We start from the raw sequence: 23,271 nt of genomic DNA, 5'->3' as shown, positions 1-23,271 counted from the left end.
TGAACTTTTTTAATTCCTTGGGGGCAGATAGAAAGAAAAGGAAAGAGAAAACTCTTTCTCAGGTTCTCTCCCTCTCTTCTCTCTCTGACTCTAATAACTTTATACATACAAACACATACACTTACATACAGACAGACATGTACATATTCACACATAGATTGGATGGGGCAAGGCTCCAGCAAGCAGGCTCCAAGCATCCCGCACAGACGTACGTAACACACACCACAACTGGTGGATGGGGCAAGCACCAGCACGCACGCAGACAGGCTTTACACATATACACCATACAGACTGGATGGACGAACAAAGACCCAACATATCCCCACACAAACTACACATGTACATACACATGTATACATAAGTACACATACATACTTGGAGGTGGAAGGAACAAAGTTCCAACAAGTTTATTTTTTCTCTCATGGCTTATATATCCCAGCAAAATCTTTCAAGTCATATAAAATCATGTGATTACAAATTAGTTTTTTCTAGTAAATGACTAAAAATACGAGTACGTAACCCAATAATTTTACAAGAAGTCACATTAAAAACTACAGGTAAAGAAAACAAAATGATTCCCCAAAATTCACACACATTTGTAACTAAGTAACTTGCTTTAGATGAATGAAGTGTGAGCAAACAGGTAGTTTTCTCAGCCAGCTTCTCTTACTGGCAGGCAGCAATTTGCAGTTACAAAGAAATGACTAATTATTTTATTACTAATCTTTAAAAGTAATCTTATAAGAATCTTAAGGGAATCACAAACCTGAACTTTTATATAAAAATGAGTCACATCTACTTTAAATTCTAGGATGTACATCTACTCATCTCATCAGTAATTCTTATTTAATCAAATCAAAAAGCCGAGGGCAAAAGTGGGTACAAGATGTCAGTCATCACCAGTCCAGCCTCAGTGAGACACATCAGCCAGTGCTGCCGTTGTTCTTATTCCCTGACCATAAAGGGTCCCTAGCTTAACTAATAAGAGTGTGCCTTTCTGAACTTCCAATTATTCCCTAAGATTTTCTATATCAGAGCCAGTAGCAAAAAACATCTTAACCTCGCTTCACTAACTATTTTTCCAAATGCTTTCCAAGAATGGTGGTCATGGCTCTTAAGTTCTTTCCCAGGGTAGTGAGTGAATCATTAATCTGCTCCATCAGCAATGCCTGAATGAGATCAAGCACTACTGTTGTGAGGACCAGAGACACTGCCCAGGAAAGGACTGGAAACCCCTTAGAGTTTTCATACAGTTCTTGGATTGAGAGGGATATGAGGGCAGCAAGCAGAGCAGAACTCCATAACAGCATGACGTCCTCAGGGTTGAGCCTCAACTGACCTACACCCATCGTGGCTGTGCTAACTGGTGGGCCGCATTCTATGAGTTCTAAAGCCATCTGTCACCTCCTGCATGGCCCCTGGCAGTATGGAAATACAGAAAAGAAGACTGTGGTGCTAAGAATGCCTGCAAGCTTTCTAGTCTATATACACTGTGAAGATAGACTGGCCAGGAATGGTTCCTAAATATACCCAGAGAAGGAGTGACCAAATAATGCTTTCAAGTTCTGTCTATTCTGCAACCTCAGAAAACACTATTTACTGAAAAACAGAAAAAAGGGAATGTTAAAATTTCTCTCTAGTGGGATGTATGTGTCACATCTTATGAAATGCTTATTAAAGAGAAGTCTGTGTTCAAAAAATTTAACTGGAGATACTTAGTTATAGATGAAGCTCACAGGATAAAAAATGAAAAATCTAAGTTGTCAGAAATAGTGAGAGAATTCAAGACTACAAACCGACTGTTGCTGACAGGGACGCCTCTTCAGAACAACCTGCACGAGCTCTGGTCCCTGCTAAACTTTTTGTTACCAGATGTGTTTAATTCAGCTGATGACTTTGATTCCTGGTTTGATACAAATAATTGCCTTGGGGATAAAAAACTAGTTGAGAGGCTTCATATGGTTTTGCGTCCATTCCTTCTTCGTCGAATTAAAGCTGATGTTGAAAAGAGTTTGCCTCCAAAGAAAGAAGTAAAAATCTATGTGGGTCTTAGCAAAATGCAAAGGGAATGGTATACTCGGATATTAATGAAAGACATAGACATACTGAACTCAGCAGGGAAGATGGACAAGATGAGACTGTTGAACATCTTGATGCAGCTGAGGAAGTGCTGTAACCACCCTTATCTCTTTGACGGGGCTGAGCCTGGGCCTCCCTACACCACAGATATGCATCTGGTTACCAACAGCGGCAAGATGGTGGTGTTGGACAAACTGCTCCCTAAATTAAAAGAACAAGGTTCAAGAGTACTAATCTTTAGTCAGATGACAAGGGTATTAGACATTTTGGAAGATTATTGCATGTGGAGAAATTATGAGTACTGCAGGTTGGATGGACAGACACCCCATGATGAGAGACAAGACTCCATTAATGCATACAATGAACCAAATAGCACCAAGTTTGTATTTATGCTAAGCACACGTGCTGGTGGTCTGGGCATCAACCTTGCAACTGCTGATGTAGTAATTTTATATGATTCAGATTGGAATCCTCAAGTTGATCTTCAGGCTATGGACCGAGCACATAGAATTGGACAAACGAAGACTGTTCGAGTGTTCCGCTTTATAACTGATAACACTGTGGAAGAAAGAATAGTAGAACGTGCCGAGATGAAGCTCAGACTGGATTCCATCGTAATTCAACAAGGGAGGCTTGTAGATCAGAACCTGAACAAAATTGGGAAAGATGAAATGCTTCAAATGATTCGACATGGTGCCACACATGTGTTTGCTTCAAAAGAAAGTGAAATCACTGATGAGGATATTGATGGTATTTTGGAAAGAGGTGCAAAGAAGACTGCAGAAATGAATGAAAAGCTCTCCAAGATGGGTGAAAGCTCACTTAGAAACTTTACGATGGATACAGAGTCCAGTGTTTATAACTTTGAAGGAGAAGACTATAGAGAAAAACAAAAGATTGCATTCACAGAGTGGATTGAACCACCTAAGAGAGAAAGAAAAGCCAACTATGCTGCAGATGCGTACTTCAGGGAAGCTCTGCGTGTCAGTGAGCCTAAAGCACCCAAGGCGCCTCGACCTCCAAAACAACCAAATGTTCAGGATTTCCAGTTCTTTCCTCCATGTTTATTTGAATTACTGGAAAAAGAAATTCTATATTACAGGAAAACTATCGGTTACAAGGTACCTCGGAGTCCTGATCTACCCAATGCAGCACAGGCACAGAAGGAAGAGCAGCTTAAAATCGACGAAGCAGGGCCCCTTAATGACGAGGAGTTAGAGGAAAAAGAGAAGCTTCTGACTCAGGGGTTCACTAATTGGAATAAGAGAGATTTTAACCAGTTTATCAAGGCTAATGAAAAGTGGGGTCGCAATGATATTGAGAACATAGCCAGAGAAGTAGAAGGGAAAACTCCAGAAGAAGTCATTGAGTACTCAGCTGTGTTCTGGGAAAGATGCAATGAGCTCCAGGACATAGAGAAGATTATGGCTCAGATTGAAAGGGGAGAGGCAAGGATTCAAAGAAGAATAAGTATCAAGAAAGCACTAGATACAAAGATTGGACGGTACAAAGCACCCTTTCACCAACTAAGAATATCGTATGGTACTAACAAAGGGAAAAACTACACGGAAGAAGAGAACCGCTTTCTCATTTGTATGCTTCACAAGCTTGGCTTCGACAAGGAAAATGTTTATGATGAGTTACGACAATGCATCCGAAACTCCCCTCAGTTCAGATTTGATTGGTTTCTCAAGTCCAGAACTGCGATGGCGCTCCAGAGGAGGTGTAATACCTTAATTACTTTGATTGAAAGGGAAAATATGGAACTAGAAGAAAAGGAGAAGGCAGAGAAAAAGAAAAGAGGACCAAAGCCTTCCACACAGAAACGTAAGATGGATGGTGCCCCTGATGGCCAAGGAAGAAAAAAGAAGCTGAAACTATGAATGCGTTTTGTCTTATAATCACTAACTAGTAGTTCTTTAATTTACGGGTCTTCATAAGATGTTCTGTACAGTGCTCAACTGTTACTGTCATTCAGAGACATGAGGTCATCTGCTTACTGAGCTAGAAACATAGTATGTAGTTTCCCTTTTTTAAATGCAACAGCTGTGCTGAAATTTTTTTTATCATTAACAATTGAAGTAATAAAACAGGCTTCATTTATTAATTAAAAAAAAATTTCTCTCTATTTTGCCAACCTGAGGTAGAAACATTTTTCCAGCTCCAAAAAGATCACCAACCACTTTCATGCCATTCATCAGGGGCCCTTCAATTATATTCAGAGGCCGGGGGTATTTTTCCCGGTTTAACCTGGCTTCTTCAGTGTCTTCAACAATGTGCTTTTCAATGCCCTTAAAAGAAAAAAAGAAAGAAGTAAGGGAAGGGAACAACAGAAAACTGTATTGAGGCCAAAACCAAAGAATGAATCACACAGATACTTAGAACATGAACCCCAGATCAGCCAGCCAGAGTCTGAGTCCTTGTTCCATCACCGACACAGCAACTCACTAAGTTTTGGTTTCCTCACTTACAGAAACAAAAGTACCAACTTCATGTTTGTGACAATCACTGTGATATAATTTATCTTCGGAGCCTAGCTAATAATAGGAGGTAAGTACACAGGAAAAAAAAAAAAAAGGTATTAGTGAAGAGGAGGAATGTAGCTCAGCGGTAGAGTATGTGCTTAACATGTGTGGAGGTCTGGGTTCAAACCTTAGCAACTGGCTATATGCTGATAAATACACACATCTATGAAATGTATCTGCTCAATGAGGTATGGTAGTGCATGCCTTTAATTCTAGCATTCAAGAGGCATTGGCAAGAGAACCTCCTTAAGTTCAAGGCCGGCCAGGGATACACAGTAGTGTCCTGTCTCAAATAAATAAATCTGTCTCTTCTCTCACTATAACACTTGGCTAGAACAGGATTCAACAGGATAAAGATTGTTAAAAGGTGAAGTTCAAAAGTGACAGCAACGAAAACAAAATAAAACAAACAAAACAAAATACCATGGAATTTCTTTCCCACTTGCCTGGCCACTGCTAACAAGCCTTCCTCCAAAGCCCAGGATCCTCAAGAATTGGAGGATACAAATAGTCGACAAACTGAAATATGTGGCTCTCAGAAGAATTAAAAGTTGAATTCTAGAGCCTCACTACAGGGACTGGGGAGGGTTCTTGACCTCAGAACTACGAATTGTAAGCCCTGGTTATGCGTGTGGGCCTATCTCGCCCACTGCAGCCACTGAGTTCCAGAGCACCGGCCACACCCATCTATGAAAATGGAATTCCCCTTTAGACACTGGCAGACAGACATCTTCAGATTAAAGGCCAACAGTCAAAAGTCTAAGGCATCTCCTACTGCAACTACTGTCAGCAATGGCACCAGGGAGCCAGACTGAGCCACCAGGCTTCCAGGACAGGCTCTAGTACTCACCTTCACAAGAGCATACTCCAGGCGCTCTTCAATCGAGCCATTCCTCCACTCATCTGTCTGGATGACTTTCTTCCCTCCTTTGCCATGAGTCTGAATTAAAATTAAGACCAAGAATTGGATACAGATGGTATATAGTGAACTCTTTGCAGCAATTAAAAAAAAAAAAATCATTGTCTTATTCTTCCTTTAAGTTCCCGGACCCCAGGGTGTGCAACATGAATCAAGACTGAAGTAAGTGGTGAGAGAGAAAAAGAAACATTTTAAAATTTGAACTTTCAGTAGAGAAAAGTAATGGTTATTTTTTTTCCTTCTTTCCTAAAACTTAACAACTGGCGTCAAAATATTTCCAGGACACAGGGTTACTAACACTCCAGCTCTCAGGAAGGATCAACATCACCACACACAGCTGTAGAGGAGCTGGCAGCCATAAGCAGTCGTGGCCCACTCCTGTCCCTAGCACTTGGGAACCTAAGGTGGGAGGACTCTGAGTGCCGGGCCAACATATACTACATAGCGAAACCTTGTCTCAAAGAATCCCAAAAGAAAGAAAGGCTAGAGTGAAGGCAGGATGTTCCTGGAGGTGGCATCGTAAGATCATCTACCTCAAGATTTTACCCGCATAAGGAAGGGAGAGGAAAACATAAAGAAGGGGAAGTTCTGAGAATGTCTGAATGTACAGGGGCTGGGGCTGAGTGAGCACAGGATGTGTAACAGCAACACGGAAGTTTGAGAGAACAGAACCAACTCAACACTGATGAAGGCCTTCAGAGAACCTCAGCCTCCAGGGAAGAAACCCAGAAAAGGGGCGAAGGCACAATACAAGGAGATTACGCCACTATGTTTCCCCTCCGCTGGTGGCACCAGGTGACCAAATAGGAAATCTCAGTGTTGAGCAGCCAGGTAGAACAAGCACTTGCTGTGAAGCCTGATGGTCTGACCTCGATCCCCAGAAACTGTGTAAACATGAAAGGCAAGAGCTGGCTCCACAGCTTTCAGATTCCCACACGCGTGTCTGCAGGCCCTGGAAGGCAGGGTCAGCTCCTACTACTCAGACCCTGCAAGCCAGACAGAGCAGCTTGGTGACCAGAACCTGAATGACGAATGACTGGTCAGCAGTGATACTGCTGGAGCGACATTTATGCAAGGTAAGAGAGGCCCAGTCACAGAATTTTGTTCAAGTGCAGAAGGGGGAAGATAGTACTCAAAGGTCTGTAGCCAGAGTCACACTGCATTGTTTCTAAAGGACATGCAGAAGGAGGGTAATGTGATCTGTACCGAAGGCCTGATAACAGGAAGAGAGAAAGACAGACAGAAAGCCAATACAGAACAGTGACCATGAAGGACGCAGTTAGGAAGAATGCTTCTTTATTCTTTATTATTATTAGTTATTATTATTGTTTGTATGTTTTCTCAAGAGAGAAAGAAAGGAGGCATAGAGTTGGACGGGTGAGAAAACAGAGAAGATCTAAGAGTTGAAAAGCGGAAGCAGTGATCAAAATATATTGTAGGAAAAATTATTCTCAATAAACCATATATGTGCACATACAAGTAATATATTAAAAAAATGACTAGAGGTAATAATACCTCATTCTACAATGGTTAACTTCAGGGGGCAAGATTGTAAGTGATTTTGGTTTTCTTTTGACTATGATATTCTGCGACTTTTCTACAACTTAATGTGACCTATTTCAAATTCAAAAATCAATTTAGAGAAATCTAGGTTCAGAATACTAAGCCTAGATAAGGTCTATTTCTCCCTCCTCGTCCTAATGCAACAGCTTCTCTAGAGCTATAAAAACCATGGTGATGATGATCAATGACCCAGAGATACATTTGTTCTCCATTTGCTCCTATTCTACGATAAAGGTTCAGTAACTGCCGGTGAGTGGTAAACTCTAAGGCAGGAAGACACTTTTCCCTTTACCTGGGCATATCGTAAGAGTTTCTCAGTAGCCTCAGCGTCTCTGTTCCAGATGAGGTCTTCACAGAGCTGAAGAAGGTCCTTATGGATATCATCGTACACGGGGAGACTGCCGGCATTGACTATCCCCATGTCCATACCGAACTACAGGTAATGAAAAGACAATGAGGATTTCCATTGATACCCTAACTCGGGGATCAGAGGACAACTTTCTAACACAGTCAGCCGCTAGTCAACTCTGCTACAGTCTAAAGGCAGCCCTAGACAAGACACAGGTGGAGGGGTGAGGGCACTCTGTTCCACTGAAGCCTCATTTAAAGGAGACAAAGCAGGCTATCCTGCAGGATTCATTTTGTAAGTCCTACTCTAAGTCAAAGTTACACTGCCATCATTTTTGTTTCAATTATTTGAAAACTCTTATGTGTGCAAATGCACACACTTACCATGGCACATGTATGAAAGTCTGAGGACAACATGGAGTGTTGGTTCTTGCCTTTCATATTGTTTCGGCAAGGTCTCTCTCTTGTTTACCACTAGACATGCCAAGCTGGCGCTACAATCTTCCAAGGACCCTGTGTCCATCTCTCATTCTACAGTAGGAACTACTACTACACTTAAGTTTCACACAAGCTCTGAAATTTCAACACAAGTCCTCAGACGCATGCAGTGAACACCTTACTCACAGGGCCTTCTTCCCAGTACCTATGTCAAAATTGGTTTCACCGTACCTTGATTGCATGATAAAGGAAAACACCGTGCATTGCTTCTCGAATGGCGTCCATCCCTCGGAAGGCGAAGGATAGGTTGGAGAGACCTCCACTTATTCTGACTCCTGGTAATGTTTCCTGGCAAGGATGTAAAAGCATGAAAAGATTCTCTAGTTTGCAAAAGCCACCATCAGCCATAGCTTGCAAGCTTTGTACAAAGGAAAAGTAAAAAGCAAGAAAGTGCAAAGTAACTGACTCTAAGCTTGTTAGGGACAAAGCCCAGTCTGCCACATTGCTGTATCGTGTGCTCTGGCTCCTCTTGTACCATATAACCCACCACCTCTTCAGTGTCACAGAGGCCCTGAAGCACAAACGGCTTTTCCTGCTAGACTTTAAACGCTGCGGGAAAAACACGACATCTGATTCTACCTCCACTACCTCTATAATGACCATGGCAGCGCATCGCAGAGGAAGTTACATGACATATTTGCTGAATAAATGACCGGGGAAAACAAAGGGTTAGGTGAATGCATCTGTAAATGCACACACGCATACATTCCTGACCCTTGCAAAGCTGGAAGGATTCAGTAACTTAAATGAACAAGCTCTCTAACCCACCACAGTAACTCTCACTCAGATACAGGCCTAAGTGTCCAGGGAGACAGCTTACCACTGTATAGTCATTCTACTCCTGGACACACGCTACAGACAAACTCAGGCACACGTGGTTAACTTGTCAGGTTGGTGCAAACGTAGTAAGATTGCAATGTTGAAATCTGTTCCTTAATGTTAAAATATACTCTTGATAAATGTGGTTATGTGATACACTATTTTAGTGTGCAGTCCTGTTTTATGAGTTCCTGCTAATGATTTACTACTCGCTGTTAAGTTTATCTACCATATTTACCCATCACTCAGCAACATACTACCATTTGTCAAAAATCTTGATAATGCTTTGCATGTCGGAAATATCCACAATCATTAGGACAGAAAACTCTTTCTAGGAGTTACTGAATTCTAAAGCACTGACTACGCAAACATGCTTACTACATGTATTCATTTGGAGGAATACGTAGACAAGCCAGAATGTATCAAGAGGTCAGAACATAACCTGCAGGAGTCAGTTCTCACCTCCCCTATTATGTAGGAGCTGGGAATCAAATTCACATCACCATGCTGAACTGACACCATGCATTTACCCACTGAAGCATCTGGCCAGCCTCAAAACACTTATTTCTTAATGCTAAAAATAAAAAATTATTTCTCATTGGCAAAACCAAGTTGATTATACTGATTCCTAGTCCGATTAATGAAGATCTGTTTGACCTAGCTGTGATTAAATTCCCTGTCTGTAACTGCAATTAACTTTGTGCTGACCTAATACAAGAATGCTCGCAACACAACTGTTCTACACACCAGTTACCAACAGTAGACTGGCTAGTTGTGATTCAGGGAAACAGGAGCGTATTACACGCTGATAAAAACCAGCAACACAGATGAAACTTAAAATGAGGCTGATATGGGCTTGGTGGCACTGGAAAGGGGGTTGGGCAAGAGGTGTGTAAGTTTAAACCATCCTAGGCTATGCAGTGAGATCCTCCATCCAAAACAAAAAGAGGTCGAATAGCATTTTAGGACTTGAATAACATCAAACTCAGAGGCCAATTCATGCTGTGTGGGCATAGAGCTGCTTTTTGAGACTCCTTGGCAGACTAAATTAGAACTCTGAGGGCCTGTTCCTGACATCGCAGCTGGCAGCGCTAGTCATCAACATACAACCTTATTTTGTGTTTGCTAACGGCGTCCTATGGGATGGAGATGGTAGAGTAGTTAAGAGTGCACGGTGCTCTGGTAAAGAGACAAGAGGACCCATGTCCAGTAGCTCACAATAACCTCTAATGTAGTTCCAGGGAATCCAACACTCTTTTGCTTCCTTTGGCACTTGGAACACATACGTAATACATGAAAGCTCAACCAGGTACACATACATATACATAAATACAAATAAACACACTTTAAAAACTTTATTTGATGTGCATCTTGAATATTAACACTGAATCCATGGCGAGCAGCCCTGTGACTTATGTCTGAATAAGGCGTAACCAACAGCATTTTGTCCACGGGCACACCACAGCTGTCCTGTACTTGTGAACACAAAAAGCACTACCATCGGGACCAGAGAGCATTTTCAAAAATGGAAACCACAAACCAAAGGCAGAACAATATGAAAGGGCACTGAACGGGACTAACAAGACGCCTGCTTACAGCGTAGGAGCTGACTGTCTCTAAGGTTGTCCTCATCTGACATGTGAGGCAAGCCTGCACAGGCCATGTCCACAGCCAACTACAAAAGCAGTGTGGGCACTGACTCAGGTAAAAACTAGAATTTAGAACATGCACTGGCAAACACAAAAAGCAATGGATAATAATATAAACTGAACATGTATATAAGTAATAAAATTACCAAAAAAAAATCTCAGAAAGAGATATCAAAATGAGTTACTTCATGAAATTGAAAATTGAAATTTTCCTTAGAAAAGGAGGGATCTATGGGACAGAAGCCTCAGGCCACTTCAGAAAAGTGAAGCTACTATATGGTTCATAAGTACTTATCTCCTGTAGAGACTATATGTTTTATACATTCTCGTGTGTGTTACAAGAGCATTCTATAAAAGATTCAGTCCCTACATTCTAGAAAATGATTTGCTGGGGTTGGGGATTTAGCTCAGTGGTAGAGCGCTTGCCTAGCAAGCACAAGGTCCTGGGTTCGGTCCCCAGCTCCGAAAAAAAGAAAAAAAAAAAGAGAGAGAAAAAAAAAAAAGAAAGAAAAGAAAACGATTTGCTAAGGACAGGAAATGTTACTATTCTGAGCAAATCAGTATTGTGAGTTGTAAGCATGCACTAACTCAAGTTGACAGATCTGAGCTCTATCATTGGTAAAGACAGTAAATACCCAGACTTACCTTAATGACTCTCGTTGCATGAATAAAATTGATAGCATACAAGTTATGTTCTTCCATTCCAGTTCCAATGGTAAGGATGTTGGGGTCAAAGATGATATCATTTGGATTGAAGCCCACTTTTTCCACAAGTAGATGGTAGGCTCTAGTGCACACACTGACTTTAACATCTGTTTCTGTTGCCTGAGAAATAAGCAGAAATGTGATTTACAATAGAAAAGCAAAGTGTTATCTATGAAAATGGCATACGTCACTTGTCAAAACCACTCAAATCTCAATGACTGAATTTCTTCTAAAAGCAAGTATCAAACTTTTAAGTGTTCAACTTATCTCAGAACAGAATCAGTTAAAGATTTTATATTTTCAATATAATAATTTTACTCCTTATGTAAAAATTTCATTTATATGTGATACTAACAAATTGGCTTTCTAAAGACAGAAGTGATTAACAATTAAACTCTAAAGACAGATTAAAAAAATAAGCAGCTGAGTATCAGACATGTAATTCTAGCACACGGGATGGAGAGGCAGAACTCTGGTTTACATGCATGAGTGCCAGGCCTCTGTGGGCTACACTGGGAAAGAGTCCTCGAAGTGCGCCACCTCTCCTGACCTGCCCGCAATGTGCCGACTACTCTCGAACACCACTGTTGCTGTCTTGGGTCTCCCTGCAAGGCAGACTGAATGACATGCATTTATTCCCCACACCTGTATGCTTGTTACCATGTGTCTCAAGTTGCAACTACAAATCAGTTCTGGGCTCAGCACCCAGGAAAGCAGAGACAAGTGAATTTCTTGAGTTCAAGGTCAGCCTGGACTACATAATGAGATCCTGTCTCAAAACAAAAGCAAAGCTAGAAAGATGCCTTAACAGTCAAGACCCAAGTTTGGTTCCCATCACCTATGAGGAGGCTCACCACTGACTCTTCTTCTGATCTATGGACACTGCCTGCCAATCATGTACATACATACATGCAGGCAACATTCATACATATAAAATAAATAAAATCCTAAAAACAAACAAACCCCTACAAATTATCCTCCTCCTCCCCACTCAAAGAACCCTGAAAAAAAGCAAACCGCAGATTCCAGCAAGGCTCACCGCCCTGCTCCTCAGCCTGTCATACTTAGCCAGGGCCTCTACCTCCACCACGGCTCCACCCTTTGCCCTCACTTCTCCTACGACGTTCCTAAAACCTGCCATGCTGTTGCAGTCTCAGAGCTTTTCCATCCTGTGCCGCCCTACCCGGACGATACAAGGCCTAACTGTATTTCACAGCTAACAAGTTTGGAGTCAACTGTCCCTTCAGATCTGCCTTAATCACTTCCTTCAAATCAGCACACCTCCACCCTTCCCCTTTCTCCTTCCCTTGGGGCATCTCTTTCCAGAGACATTAGCTTGGCAACTTACTGTTCTTGGTTATTTTAATCTCTACTATTATCTCCACTAACTAGAATGTCAATCTCACTGGATCCCCATAGACTGTGTGTTCCATACCATGTTGAAGGGATGAGTCAGTGGGTGGGTGGGTGAGTGGGTGAGTGAGTGGGTGAGTGAGTGAGTGGGTGGGTGACTGGGTGGGTGAGTGAGTGAGTGGGTGAGTGAGCGGGTGAGTGAGTGGGTGGGTGAGTGAGTGGTGAGTGAGTGGGTGAGTGAGTGGGTGGGTGGGTGAGTGAGTGGGTGGGTGAGTGGGTGGGTGGGTGAGTGGGTGGGTGAGTGAGTGGGTGAGTGAGTGAGTGGGTGGGTGGGTGAGTGGGTGAGTGAGCGGGTGAGTGAGCGGGTGAGTGAGTGAGTGAGTGGGTGGGTGGGTGGGTGGGTGACTGGGTGAGTGAGCGGGTGAGTGAGCGGGTGAGTGAGTGAGTGAGCGGGTGAGTGAGCGGGTGGGTGAGCGGGTGGGTGGGCGGGTGGGTGAGTGGGTGAGTGAGTGAGTGGGTGAGTGGGTGAGTGGGTGAGTGAGTGGGTGAGTGGGTGAGTGAGTGAGTGAGTGGGTGGGTGAGTGAGTGGGTGAGTGAGTGGGTGAGTGAGTGAGTGAGTGAGTGGGTGAGTGGGTGGGTGGGTGAGTGGGTGAGTGAGTGAGTGGGTGAGTGAGTGAGTGGGTGGGTGAGTGGGTGAGTGAGTGGGTGAGTGAGTGAGTGAGTGGGTGAGTGAGTGAGTGGGTGAGTGAGTGAGTAGGTGAGTGGGTGAGTGAGTGGGTGAGTGGGTGAGTGAGTGGGTGGGTGAGTGAGTGGGTGAGTGAGTGGGTGAGTGAGTGAGTGGGTGAGTGAGTGGGTGGGTGAGTGAGTGGGTGAGTGAGTGAGTGAGTGGGTGGGTGAGTGAGTGGGTGAGTGAGTGGGTGAGTGAGTGAGTGGGTGGGTGAGTGAGTGGGTGAGTGAGTGAGTGGGTGAGTGAGTGGGTGAGTGAGTGGGTGAGTGAGTGAGTGGGTGAGTGAGTGAGTGGGTGGGTGAGTGGGTGAGTGAGTGGGTGAGTGAGTGAGTGATGAGTGAGTGGGTGGGTGAGTGAGTGAGTAGGTGAGTGATGAGTGAGAGGGTGAGTGAGTGAGTGATGAGTGAGTGAGTGAGTGGTGAGTGGGTGAGTGAGTGAGTGGGTGAGTGATGAGTGAGTGGGTGAGTGGGTGAGTGAGTGGGTGAGTGAGTGATGAGTGAGTGGGTGAGTGAGTGAGTGGGTGAGTGGGTGGGTGAGTGAGTGAGTGGGTGAGTGAGTGATGAGTGAGTGGGTGAGTGAGTGGGTTAGTGATGAGTGAGTGGGTGGGTGAGTGAGTGGGTGAGTGAGTGAGTGATGAGTGAGTGGGTGAGTGAGTGGGTGAGTGAGTGGGTGAGTGAGTGGTGAGTGCTACTTTTACTCAGTGTTTCTCAATTTTGTCAAGAAAGCTGACTTCGGATCAAACCTCCAAACAGCATACCCTTCAAACTGCATTCCGAATTTCTGAATATTGCTAACACAGTGTGTTCTGAGCATGGGCAGAAGAAAAACCAGTAGTCCTTTCTTAGTCCTTTTACGTTTCATGGAACTAATTACCTACTGTCACCTGCAGTCCAAAAATGATAAATGGAAGACCCAGAAAGTAATATTGTTAAGTTTTCAATTTCATGCCAATCTGAGACTGTGAAGAAACCTCATACCTTCAACCATCCTGCTCCATCCCACCTGGGATAGGAGCATTTTTGTGTAACATCTACAAATATATGTTCACTCGATCCTTTTTACACTTATTTATTTTGGGACAGGGTCTCATTCTGTGGTCCTGGATGACTTGAAACTTGCCGTGCTACCCTAGAACTCTCAGAAATCCCCCTGTCTGTGCCCCTAAAGTGCTGGCAACAAAGGAACTGCCACACCTGACGCAGGGCCCTTATTTTACTCAGTGGCTCCTGAGCACAGGACTGGTGACACTGACAAGCTGGGTACACCAGCAATGGCTGTAAAGCACCCTGTGCAAGTGAGAAAAACTGGCATGACAGATACTGTTAACTTCTTCCTGTTCCTAAGTTCCAAGCTTTGTGTGCAGAAAAAAGTACAGTATGGACAGGACGGGACAGGTAAGGGCACATTACTGGGCTTACTGTCACTCCATAAGAATGCGTAACAATGACAAGGGTAGACTCTCAATGTACAAAAAGATGTTCTTAAAAATACATACTCTAGTCTCTAGGAGCCTTGCATGGTGGGAGGACCCCACTGTTGGATGGGAACACTGAGTCTCCTGAAGACCTCTTCAGTAACCTCACTTGATTGGCAAATAAAGACAGCACACTCTGGTAATGTTTATCTGAGCCAACTGGGCACAGAGTATGCAATGTATAGACTGGGGTACTGTTCCATACCAAAGACATCATGGACATGCTCCTAGGATAGGAGCTTTCAGGGCTAAAACAGCTACACTAGGACCGCTCTACAACCTAGGTAAGCCCTTGTCATATTATTCTTATGGTATCTTCTACCCCAAGAACGGTAGCTAGATTCTGGCCACCAAGTAAAAGAAACAGACCTCAGACTGAGGCCTAGTAGAGGCCTCTGTAGGGAGCAGGTCCTACTAGGCATCGTTTTGGGCACTGTGAAACACACAGGCTGGTAAGCCTCAGATACCCTCAGGGATTTCACAGACCCACTCGAAGCTCAGCAGAATGAGATGAAGGATGCCTCAGTCAGGCAGGGTTCTCTGCTATAAGGGACTTTTGCTTATTTATTCTTAGTAATAGTACCTGAGACCCGCTGAATCATGGTCTTGAGACTGGCTCCAGCAATTCAGGAGCCATTGGTAATGTTAATGTCCAGACACTGAAGAACTTCTGGGGAATGATTAAGAGGTGTGGCCTTATTGGAGGAGGTGTTGGGTGAGGGCTTTCCCAGTTTGTGTGCTCTCTCACACAGACCTTCCCTCCCTTTAGTTGTGGATCAGAAGTAAGCTCTCAGCTACTGCTCCAGAACCCTGCCTGCCTGCCTGCCTGCCTGCCTGCCTGCCTGCCTGCCTGCCTGGCACCATGCTCCTTACCATGATAAACATGGACTCTAATCCTCTGCAACCATGAGCCTTAAAGAATTTTTTTTAAGTTGCTTTGGTCAAGGTGTGTTGTCATAACAACAGGATAGTAACTAAGGTAGTGGTATTCTACTACAGTGGCACGAAATGAATGGTCAGGACTCTATTTCTTCCAAATGCATAACCAGCTGTCTGTCCAGGAACTTAGTGAATAATTCAACCATTTCCTATTGGAAAAAAAAAGAGAGGGAGGTTCTCTATTGATGTAAAGAATCAAATTTCCAGAAATATAACATGTATGTGTATGTAAATTTATACGCAAAGACAAACATACGTACATGTTTATGTGTATACACATTAGCTATTTCAGACCTGGGTTTTTTCTCACTGCTTTCTCACCTGGGTGACACAACAGTGCCAGCCCAAAAGAAATCACTTACCTGTCCTTCCTCATCAAAAGCCATAACCACCACAGCAGCTCCAAACTTCTTAATCTTCCTGGCCTTCTCCAGGAAGTCCTCCTCCCCCTCCTTCAGGCTGATGCTGTTGACTATGCACTTCCCTTGGCAGCACTTCAACCCCGCCTCGATCACAGCAAAATTGGAAGAGTCAATGCACAGGGGCACCTGCGGCAGGAAGACAGGAAGATCATGGCTCACAAATCACCACAAGTCCCCTTTGAGGGGTTCCAAAAACATTCTATTTTTTCTTCAGGGGAACAATAAACAAATTTAGGGTGTTAGAAGTAGGATTTTAATATACGTACTTAAGCTTGAAGTTCAAATATTTAAATTAAGATCAGCTTACAGGAGACTATGTGCATGGACAGACAGGGAATTCAAAAGGCTTGTGCCTAGTTTACACTTCCAAGTACACAACCCTAAGGCAAACACCTTCTCTAGTTTCAAGAACTCTACCCTGACTCATATTAAGGTAGAATCTCTTGGCCTTTGGGAACGACCCTCTGGTCAAGTTACTCAAATTAAATCTTCTCTTTATAAAAATAAATTCCTGAGCAGAAAAAAAAGTTATTAGAAAAGAAAATCAGATCTAATCCTCTTCCCTCCAAAATAATAGTAAAACTAAAACAAACAACTAGGACAAACACATGAGAGACCATGGTCTAATCCAGCCTCTGCTCCAAGACTTGTGAAAGGAGCTACTCACTGCTCCAAAGAAATAGGCCTGTCAGAGAACTGACTCAGGACTGTAACGTAGGGCAGTCCATCAGTACCTGACTCCCTCCATTTAAGGCACACGGTCCTTGGCTTCACCATGCTCACCAAGATAATGATTAAACGAGTAATCACAAGAGGGCAAGAGAGGCTAGAATACGGCACAACAAAAAGAACAAGGAGGTGAGGGTAGGTCTGCCTCAGCAACAGTGTCTGGCCTGTGAGGCCCTGGCTTTGTTTCCCAGTACCATAAACGCACACATGACTATTAAACTGTTTTAAAGGGGAGGGGGTGTGGTTAGGGAAATAGCATGACTGGTGGAGTTCTCGCAGAGGTCCTCAGTTTATAAACTGGTGGCACAAATCTATAATCCTAGCAATAGAAGATGGAGGCGGGAGAATAAGAGGTTCAAGGCTTTCCTCAACTACATACTGATTTCTAGGTCAGGGTAGGATATAAGACACCATTTCAAAAACAAAAACAAAAAACAAAACAGAAAACCTCTACCAATTTTGCTTTTCCTTAGAACACTAGCAATAAAGAGCTTTCCTGGAAAGGGTCAAACACAGTGGCATTAATAACCAGGCCAGTGTCTGGAAGAGCTTGCAAATAGTTTGGGGTTTTAACTCTACTGCTAAAGATGAACTACTCATATTTTGGGTTTTTAGAGGCAGGGTCTTGGGGGGTGGGGGGGAGTCCCACGATGTAACCCACGCTGGTCTTCAGCTGTGATCTTCCTTAGCCTCTCTGCTTAGCAGCCCTTTTTCATTCTATCCTAATGGCTAAAGTGTGTCCCCCAGGAAGTTTAATAGTAAATACAAACCAGGAAAGGAAGGTCAGTGGGTGCAGCAATCAGAGCACTAACAAGCCAGGACACACGGTTAATAAGACACTCACCACCACAAGCCACGAATTGAGTACCTCAGGTCTGATCATCTCACTTCAGAGATGAGGAAGGAGTCAGCACCTTCCTCGTCAGGGTGCTTAGCTCTACAGTGAGGCAGGCTTCTTCCCAAGGCAGTTCATCAACAGCCTCCACCCACCCACCCACTTGAGCTCTGATTCAGACAAACTCTGAACCTCACAGTCTCAAAGGGCTACTTCGGAAAGTGGAAGAGCTTTTAGTAAGTTTTAGTACACAAATGGAAGATGGGTAAATATAATTGAGTGCTTACTACAGGCTTCTCTTAAGCTCTTGCTAGGCCTAATTTGTTTCTAAATGACACCTAAACCTAAAGATATGAAACTCTAGAAAGTTTCTTTAAAACAAAAAGCAAGCAAAAAACTCTTAAAAGTCCAGGGTAGATGCAGCAGGGATTCAAGGTCAACTTTGGCTACATAATGAGTTTGAAGCCAGTCATGTGTACTACAGCAGACACCCATCTTAAACCAAAACCAACACCAACACCAGTCATGTGTACTACAGCAGACACCCATCTTAAAACCAACACCAACACCAACACCAGTCATGTGTACTAGAGTAGACACCCATCTCAAAACCAACACCAACACCAACACCAACACCAGTCATGTGTACTACAGCAGACACCCATCTTAAAACCAACACCAATACCAACACCAGTCATGTGTACTAGAGTAGACACCCATCTCAAAACCAAAACCAACACCAACACCAGTCATGTGTACTAGAGTAGACACCCATCTTAAAACCAACACCAATACCAACACCAGTCATGTGTACTAGAGTAGACATCCATCTCAAAACCAAAACCAACACCAACACCAGTCATGTGTAATAGAGTAGACACCCATCTCAAAACCAACACCAACACCAGTCATGTGTACTACAGCAGACACCCATCTTAAAAACTAACACCAACACACACAGACACACAGACACAGACACACACACACACACACACACACACACACACACACACACAGCGACATACACCACACACACAGTGGGCTAGTAGTGGGCATTACAGATGAAGCCTCATGACCCAAGTTGAGAACCAGAACACACAGAGATTCATTTAATGACCCAAAAATGAAATGAGGTTTAGCTGGAACCCTCTAAAACATACTAAAAGACAAATGCAGAAAGACTTTCACTTTTTTTAGCATTTTTTTTAATGGATATTTGTGAATTCAAGGCCAGCCAGGACTACATAGTAAGACCCTGTCTCAAAAACAAACAAGCAAACTTTTGTGCATATGTGTGTATGTCTGTGTCTGTCTGGGGGTCTGTATACTCAAATGGGGCTAGGGGGCAGAGAGGTTGGATCCCCTGGAGCTGGTGTTAATAGGCAGTTGTGAGCTTGCAGAAGTAAGTACAGGGAATTTAACTCAGGTCCTCCACAGAAACAGCACATGCTTTTAATCAATGATCCCTAACTTTCACGAGTATAAACAAAGACACGATACCTTGATTGAAGCATTACACATCCCTGTCTTAGTCTGATACCCTAACAAGGTGTCTTTTGCGGTAAGGAAGCTCTAACTGAGCTCCATTTCCCCTGGTGGGAATAGAATCAGTGTAGCAGCAATAGCTAAGTGCATCCCTCTGAGGTAGGACAGACAAGCTAAATGAACAACGGCAAGCCAGGGAAACACTCTTAATGACTGTAACCCTTGTACAACCTTGGCAATGTCAGGCTCCGAAGCAATGAAGTTGCAAAATTTGGTCATCGCACTGGGACCATCCAGCATGCCGTCATCCATGTTGATATCCAGCACCTGAGCTCCCATTTCCACCTGCACTTTGGCAACGCTCAGGGCTTCCTGGAGGAAGAAAGGGAGAAGCATGGTTAGGAGATGTCTAAGCAGAGTAATTCCTCCCTTCCCCGGAGGTCCTTTGTTACTGAAACAAACACACTGGCTCCAACTGGGCCTGTGTCCTTCTGCAACCCTTCCACACATCATCTCACTGCTTGAAGCCCACCAAAGCAGCTTCCTTCCACGAGGCAACCAACACCTGCACTAAAAAAGTCAACTCTAGGGGATGCCAAGAAACGGTAATTAGCAATTCCAAAAATGAGGCTAATTATAACACTTGGGAGGACAAGGCAGACAGATCACTGTGAGTTCAAGGCCGGCTTGGTCTACATAGTGAGTTGCACCAGGACAGCTAGAAGTTATAAGACCCTTTCTTGGGCAGAGGTGAGGCTAAATCCATAGGCTAGAAAGATGGTCCAAGGAGTAAGGGCATTTAATGCACAACCATGAGGATCTAAGGTTGTACCTCAGGGCACATGAAACAAGCCCACAGAATGCCTCTAACTCCAGCTCTAAGGAGTTCAATGCCCTTTTCTGCGCGCGCACACACACACACACTCACAATAAGCTCACAAAATAAGTATATTTTAAAAAAACTAAATCTATTCAGATCCTGAAATTTAAAAAACATCATTAAAAGAACAATGAGATGATTCTGGTGAAGGCGCTTGAATCCAAACCTGACAACCTGAGTTTGATTCCCAAAGCATAAACGTGTAGGAAGAGAATCAACTCTTGCAAGTTGTCCCTTGACCTCCACATGCATGCAGCTGCACAAAAGTACAAAACACACACACACACACACACACACACACACACACACACACACACACACACACACACAGAGTAAGTTAATTAAAAGAAAAAACTTTTTGAGACAGGGTCTCACTATGTAGACAAGGCCAGCCTGATTTCAGAGAAATCTACCTGCCTATGCCTTCCAAGTGCTGAGATGAAAAATATGTATCACTATGCCCCAGTTTCTTAAAAATAAAATAAAATTATGTCACAGTAAAACAAATAGAAACAACCTAAAACCTCATCCATTTTCCTCTGTTTTTAATTTCCTATTTGTAGAAAAGTAAACTCTATCCAGATATCTTGGGCATGCACTGTGTGGATTAAATTTGATTCATCTTCAGTATTACAAAGCTTAAACATTCAGAGTTCTCAAGGCAAGGGTCTGTTTGTTTTGGTTTAACCTACGGCTAAGAGGATCAGCAATATCTTCATCAGTAAGTATGTGATGTAGTCAGATGAGTAAAAATTTTCCTTGGGAGGAGCAGTTAAAATACTGAGCAGTTCTTATAGAGGTCCCAGGTTCAGTTCCCCAGACCACATGTAACTCCATCTCCTGGGGATCCAATGCCTTCTTCTGGTGCACACACATGCACACAAGCAAAATGCTCATATACATAATACATAATCTTTTAAAAAGCCAAGGAGCTTTCACTTTCTGTAGAACAGTTCTGTAAAACAAACTGTTTCAGGGAGGCCAAAATGGAAAGTGTTGCAAATATCCAAACTTACTTAACAATGAAAGACTAGAAGCTGGATCCCTCCGAGTCACCTCCCTCCACGCCCCAAATGTAATGCTTTCTGAGCAGTAGCAACAGCAGCAGCTTCAAGTCTTCCAGGAGCCTCACCTCCTACCAGATGCCATCAGCACCCTCACATATTCTACAGCCCTGCACTAGCAGCAGCCAGAACACCTCACTCTGCTGATATGCAGTCACCCAGAGGTATGTCAATGTCCAGGACCCTCAGCGGGATGCTCACTTCATAGTTTCCTGCCATGATGAGCTTAGCAAATTTCTTGGATCCTGCCACGTTACAGCGCTCTCCAATGTTAACAAAGTTAGTGTATGGTCCAATCCTGAAGGGCTCTAGACCTTAAAAGGAGAAACATTTTGAGAAATCCTTGAAAATGTACATGGATGACATGAAACAAAATATTTTCAGCAAAAAAAGTCCACCTGAGCAGATGGGGCAGGAGAGCTAACAGGGAAACAGGCTCAGTCTCTCTTTTTCAGAACACGAAAGGGACTACTTGTTGCAACTGTGCTTACAACAGATCTCCAAAGGAAGAAACAGTCCAGAGCTCTGTGCTACAACTACCCCTAGTGGGCTGAACCATACGACCTCTGAAAATGAAGAAAGTCATCATTGTCCTTGCATAACCAAAGGCCTGGGGTGAGAGCCACGAAGAAACTTCTAGTCAAAAGAGGATCGAGCTTGAGCAGGTCTTGTCATGCTGCCCTAACTGCTTGAGTTCGTATGTGCAGCTACTGCTCTGTCTGGAAACCCTGCTTATGCTACCTGCAACGTCCGAAAGCTAAGGAGTAAGAGCATCTCCCCCGGCACAGGCTAATTCAAGGCAAGTACCAGATAATACATGTAGATGCATTACACTCAGGTAAAAAAGCAACAAAAGGACTGTGAGGTGTCACCGAAAAGGTTCTCACACTGCCTTTATTTTAAAAGTTTTATAAGAAATAGTCTCTCCAAATAGCCACGGGCAGATCTGGGGACACAAGGCCTTGTAGGAGTAGGATCTTGAGACAACTGCCCAGACAACTTTTCAGCTTACCAATCAGCCAAGTGTCTCTGCCTTAATTATCATAAAAATGAAGCACAAAATTAGCATCATCTATCAGAGCTGTCACTAAAAAAAGAAAACAGCCCTTAAGTCGGTTGCCAAAGCATTATATAAAGAAACCAGCATGAGCAGGAGGAAGATTATGAATACAGACTGGGTTTTTATACAGATATTCCAGGCCATTTGTTCACAGACTCAGGAAGCAATGGCTTTCTACAGTGTCAGTTGCTGACTTTTCTCAGTGCCAATGAGCCTTGTGCCCTTGACCTTTCACAGAATCTGCAGGTTTGTCTACCAGGCAAATAGAGAGGACCACCACTAAATGTTGAGGGTGTTTGTGTGATCTGAGAGCTTCTACAAAGTGCTTCTGATCCAGCAGGAATGACATGTCAGATAAAGCCGCAGTACTCCTCTTGTTTACCATCTCCACTAAGATTAATGAAAGTATCCCTCAGAGAGGACATGGTGGCACATACTTGTGATCCTAACACTCAAAGAGTGGAGACAGGAGGATTGCTAGTTTGAGGTGACCCCTGGCTATACAGTGAGACTGTCTTAATATACCACCATTTCAGGAAAAAATTCAAAACAGCTAGGCATGGTAATACACACCTTTAACACTCAGGAGGCAGAGGCAGAGGCAGGTGGATCTCTGGGAGTTTGAGGGCATTTTTTACCCCAAAATTAATCTTTCTACCCCATCTCTAGAAAAAAAAGAGTTCTTTAGTAAAAATGTACCTAAGTGTCAAGAAAACTAAGCATTCTTTGACCCCATAAGCTTCCTGGCATAAATATCACTATCCACTTAGAATAAGCACATTAAATTCACCCTAACAACTACATCCTCATGACTTACCAGACAGTAACATATGTCCTTCAAAAACACTATCAGGGGGAACTCTTGGCTTACAATTTTTCACAGCTTCTGCAATTTCCCTAAATTAAAAGAGAAAATACCATATTCATTAATTCACAGTAGCATAAATCTAATTAAGCTAGTTTCCAGCTATGACATTAATTCTGCATCACTATATCCATGCACATAACGATATGCCTACTTAAGTGTACAGCAGCAGAGACATCCATCCGTCAGCCGTCTCAGCAACACAAAGCTCACCATTGCCGACTGCGCTGCCTGTACTACCAGAGCCCGGAGCTCTGTGAGTGCGCAATGCCAACTGCAAGCCTCCATTCCTCCAGCCCACAACAGTCTTTACAAATCCACACACAGAGCATG

At 43.4% G+C, this 23,271-nt stretch overlaps 1 protein-coding gene and 1 pseudogene across 5 annotated transcripts in view; one reads left to right on the top strand and one right to left on the bottom strand.

Moving 5' to 3' along the window:
• The window catches only part of Mtr (5-methyltetrahydrofolate-homocysteine methyltransferase), an 88,265-nt gene that overhangs the window by 30,034 nt on the left and 34,960 nt on the right, over positions 1 to 23,271 (bottom strand). For all 4 annotated transcript variants that reach the window (XM_087591588.1, XM_087591587.1, XM_087591589.1 and 1 more), the window contains 9 exon segments: positions 22,891 to 22,970; positions 21,215 to 21,327; positions 19,301 to 19,441; positions 15,961 to 16,146; positions 11,046 to 11,225; positions 8,104 to 8,220; positions 7,379 to 7,519; positions 5,455 to 5,544; positions 4,218 to 4,370 (listed from right to left, as the gene is read on the bottom strand). In XM_087591588.1, the coding sequence (XP_087447714.1) occupies positions 4,218 to 4,370; positions 5,455 to 5,544; positions 7,379 to 7,519; positions 8,104 to 8,220; positions 11,046 to 11,225; positions 15,961 to 16,146; positions 19,301 to 19,441; positions 21,215 to 21,327; positions 22,891 to 22,970 (1,201 nt within the window).
• Positions 1,645 to 4,197, top strand: LOC120097928 (SWI/SNF-related matrix-associated actin-dependent regulator of chromatin subfamily A member 5-like; annotated as a pseudogene). Its single transcript, XR_015641310.1, has one exon. The product of XR_015641310.1 is annotated as an SWI/SNF-related matrix-associated actin-dependent regulator of chromatin subfamily A member 5-like (transcript).

This window comes from Rattus norvegicus, chromosome 17 (genome assembly GCF_021556685.1).
Source record: "Rattus norvegicus strain SHRSP/BbbUtx chromosome 17, alternate assembly SHRSP_T2T, whole genome shotgun sequence".
Classification (NCBI taxonomy): Eukaryota; Metazoa; Chordata; class Mammalia; order Rodentia; family Muridae; genus Rattus; species Rattus norvegicus.
This window is presented reverse-complemented; position numbering and strand designations above follow the sequence as displayed.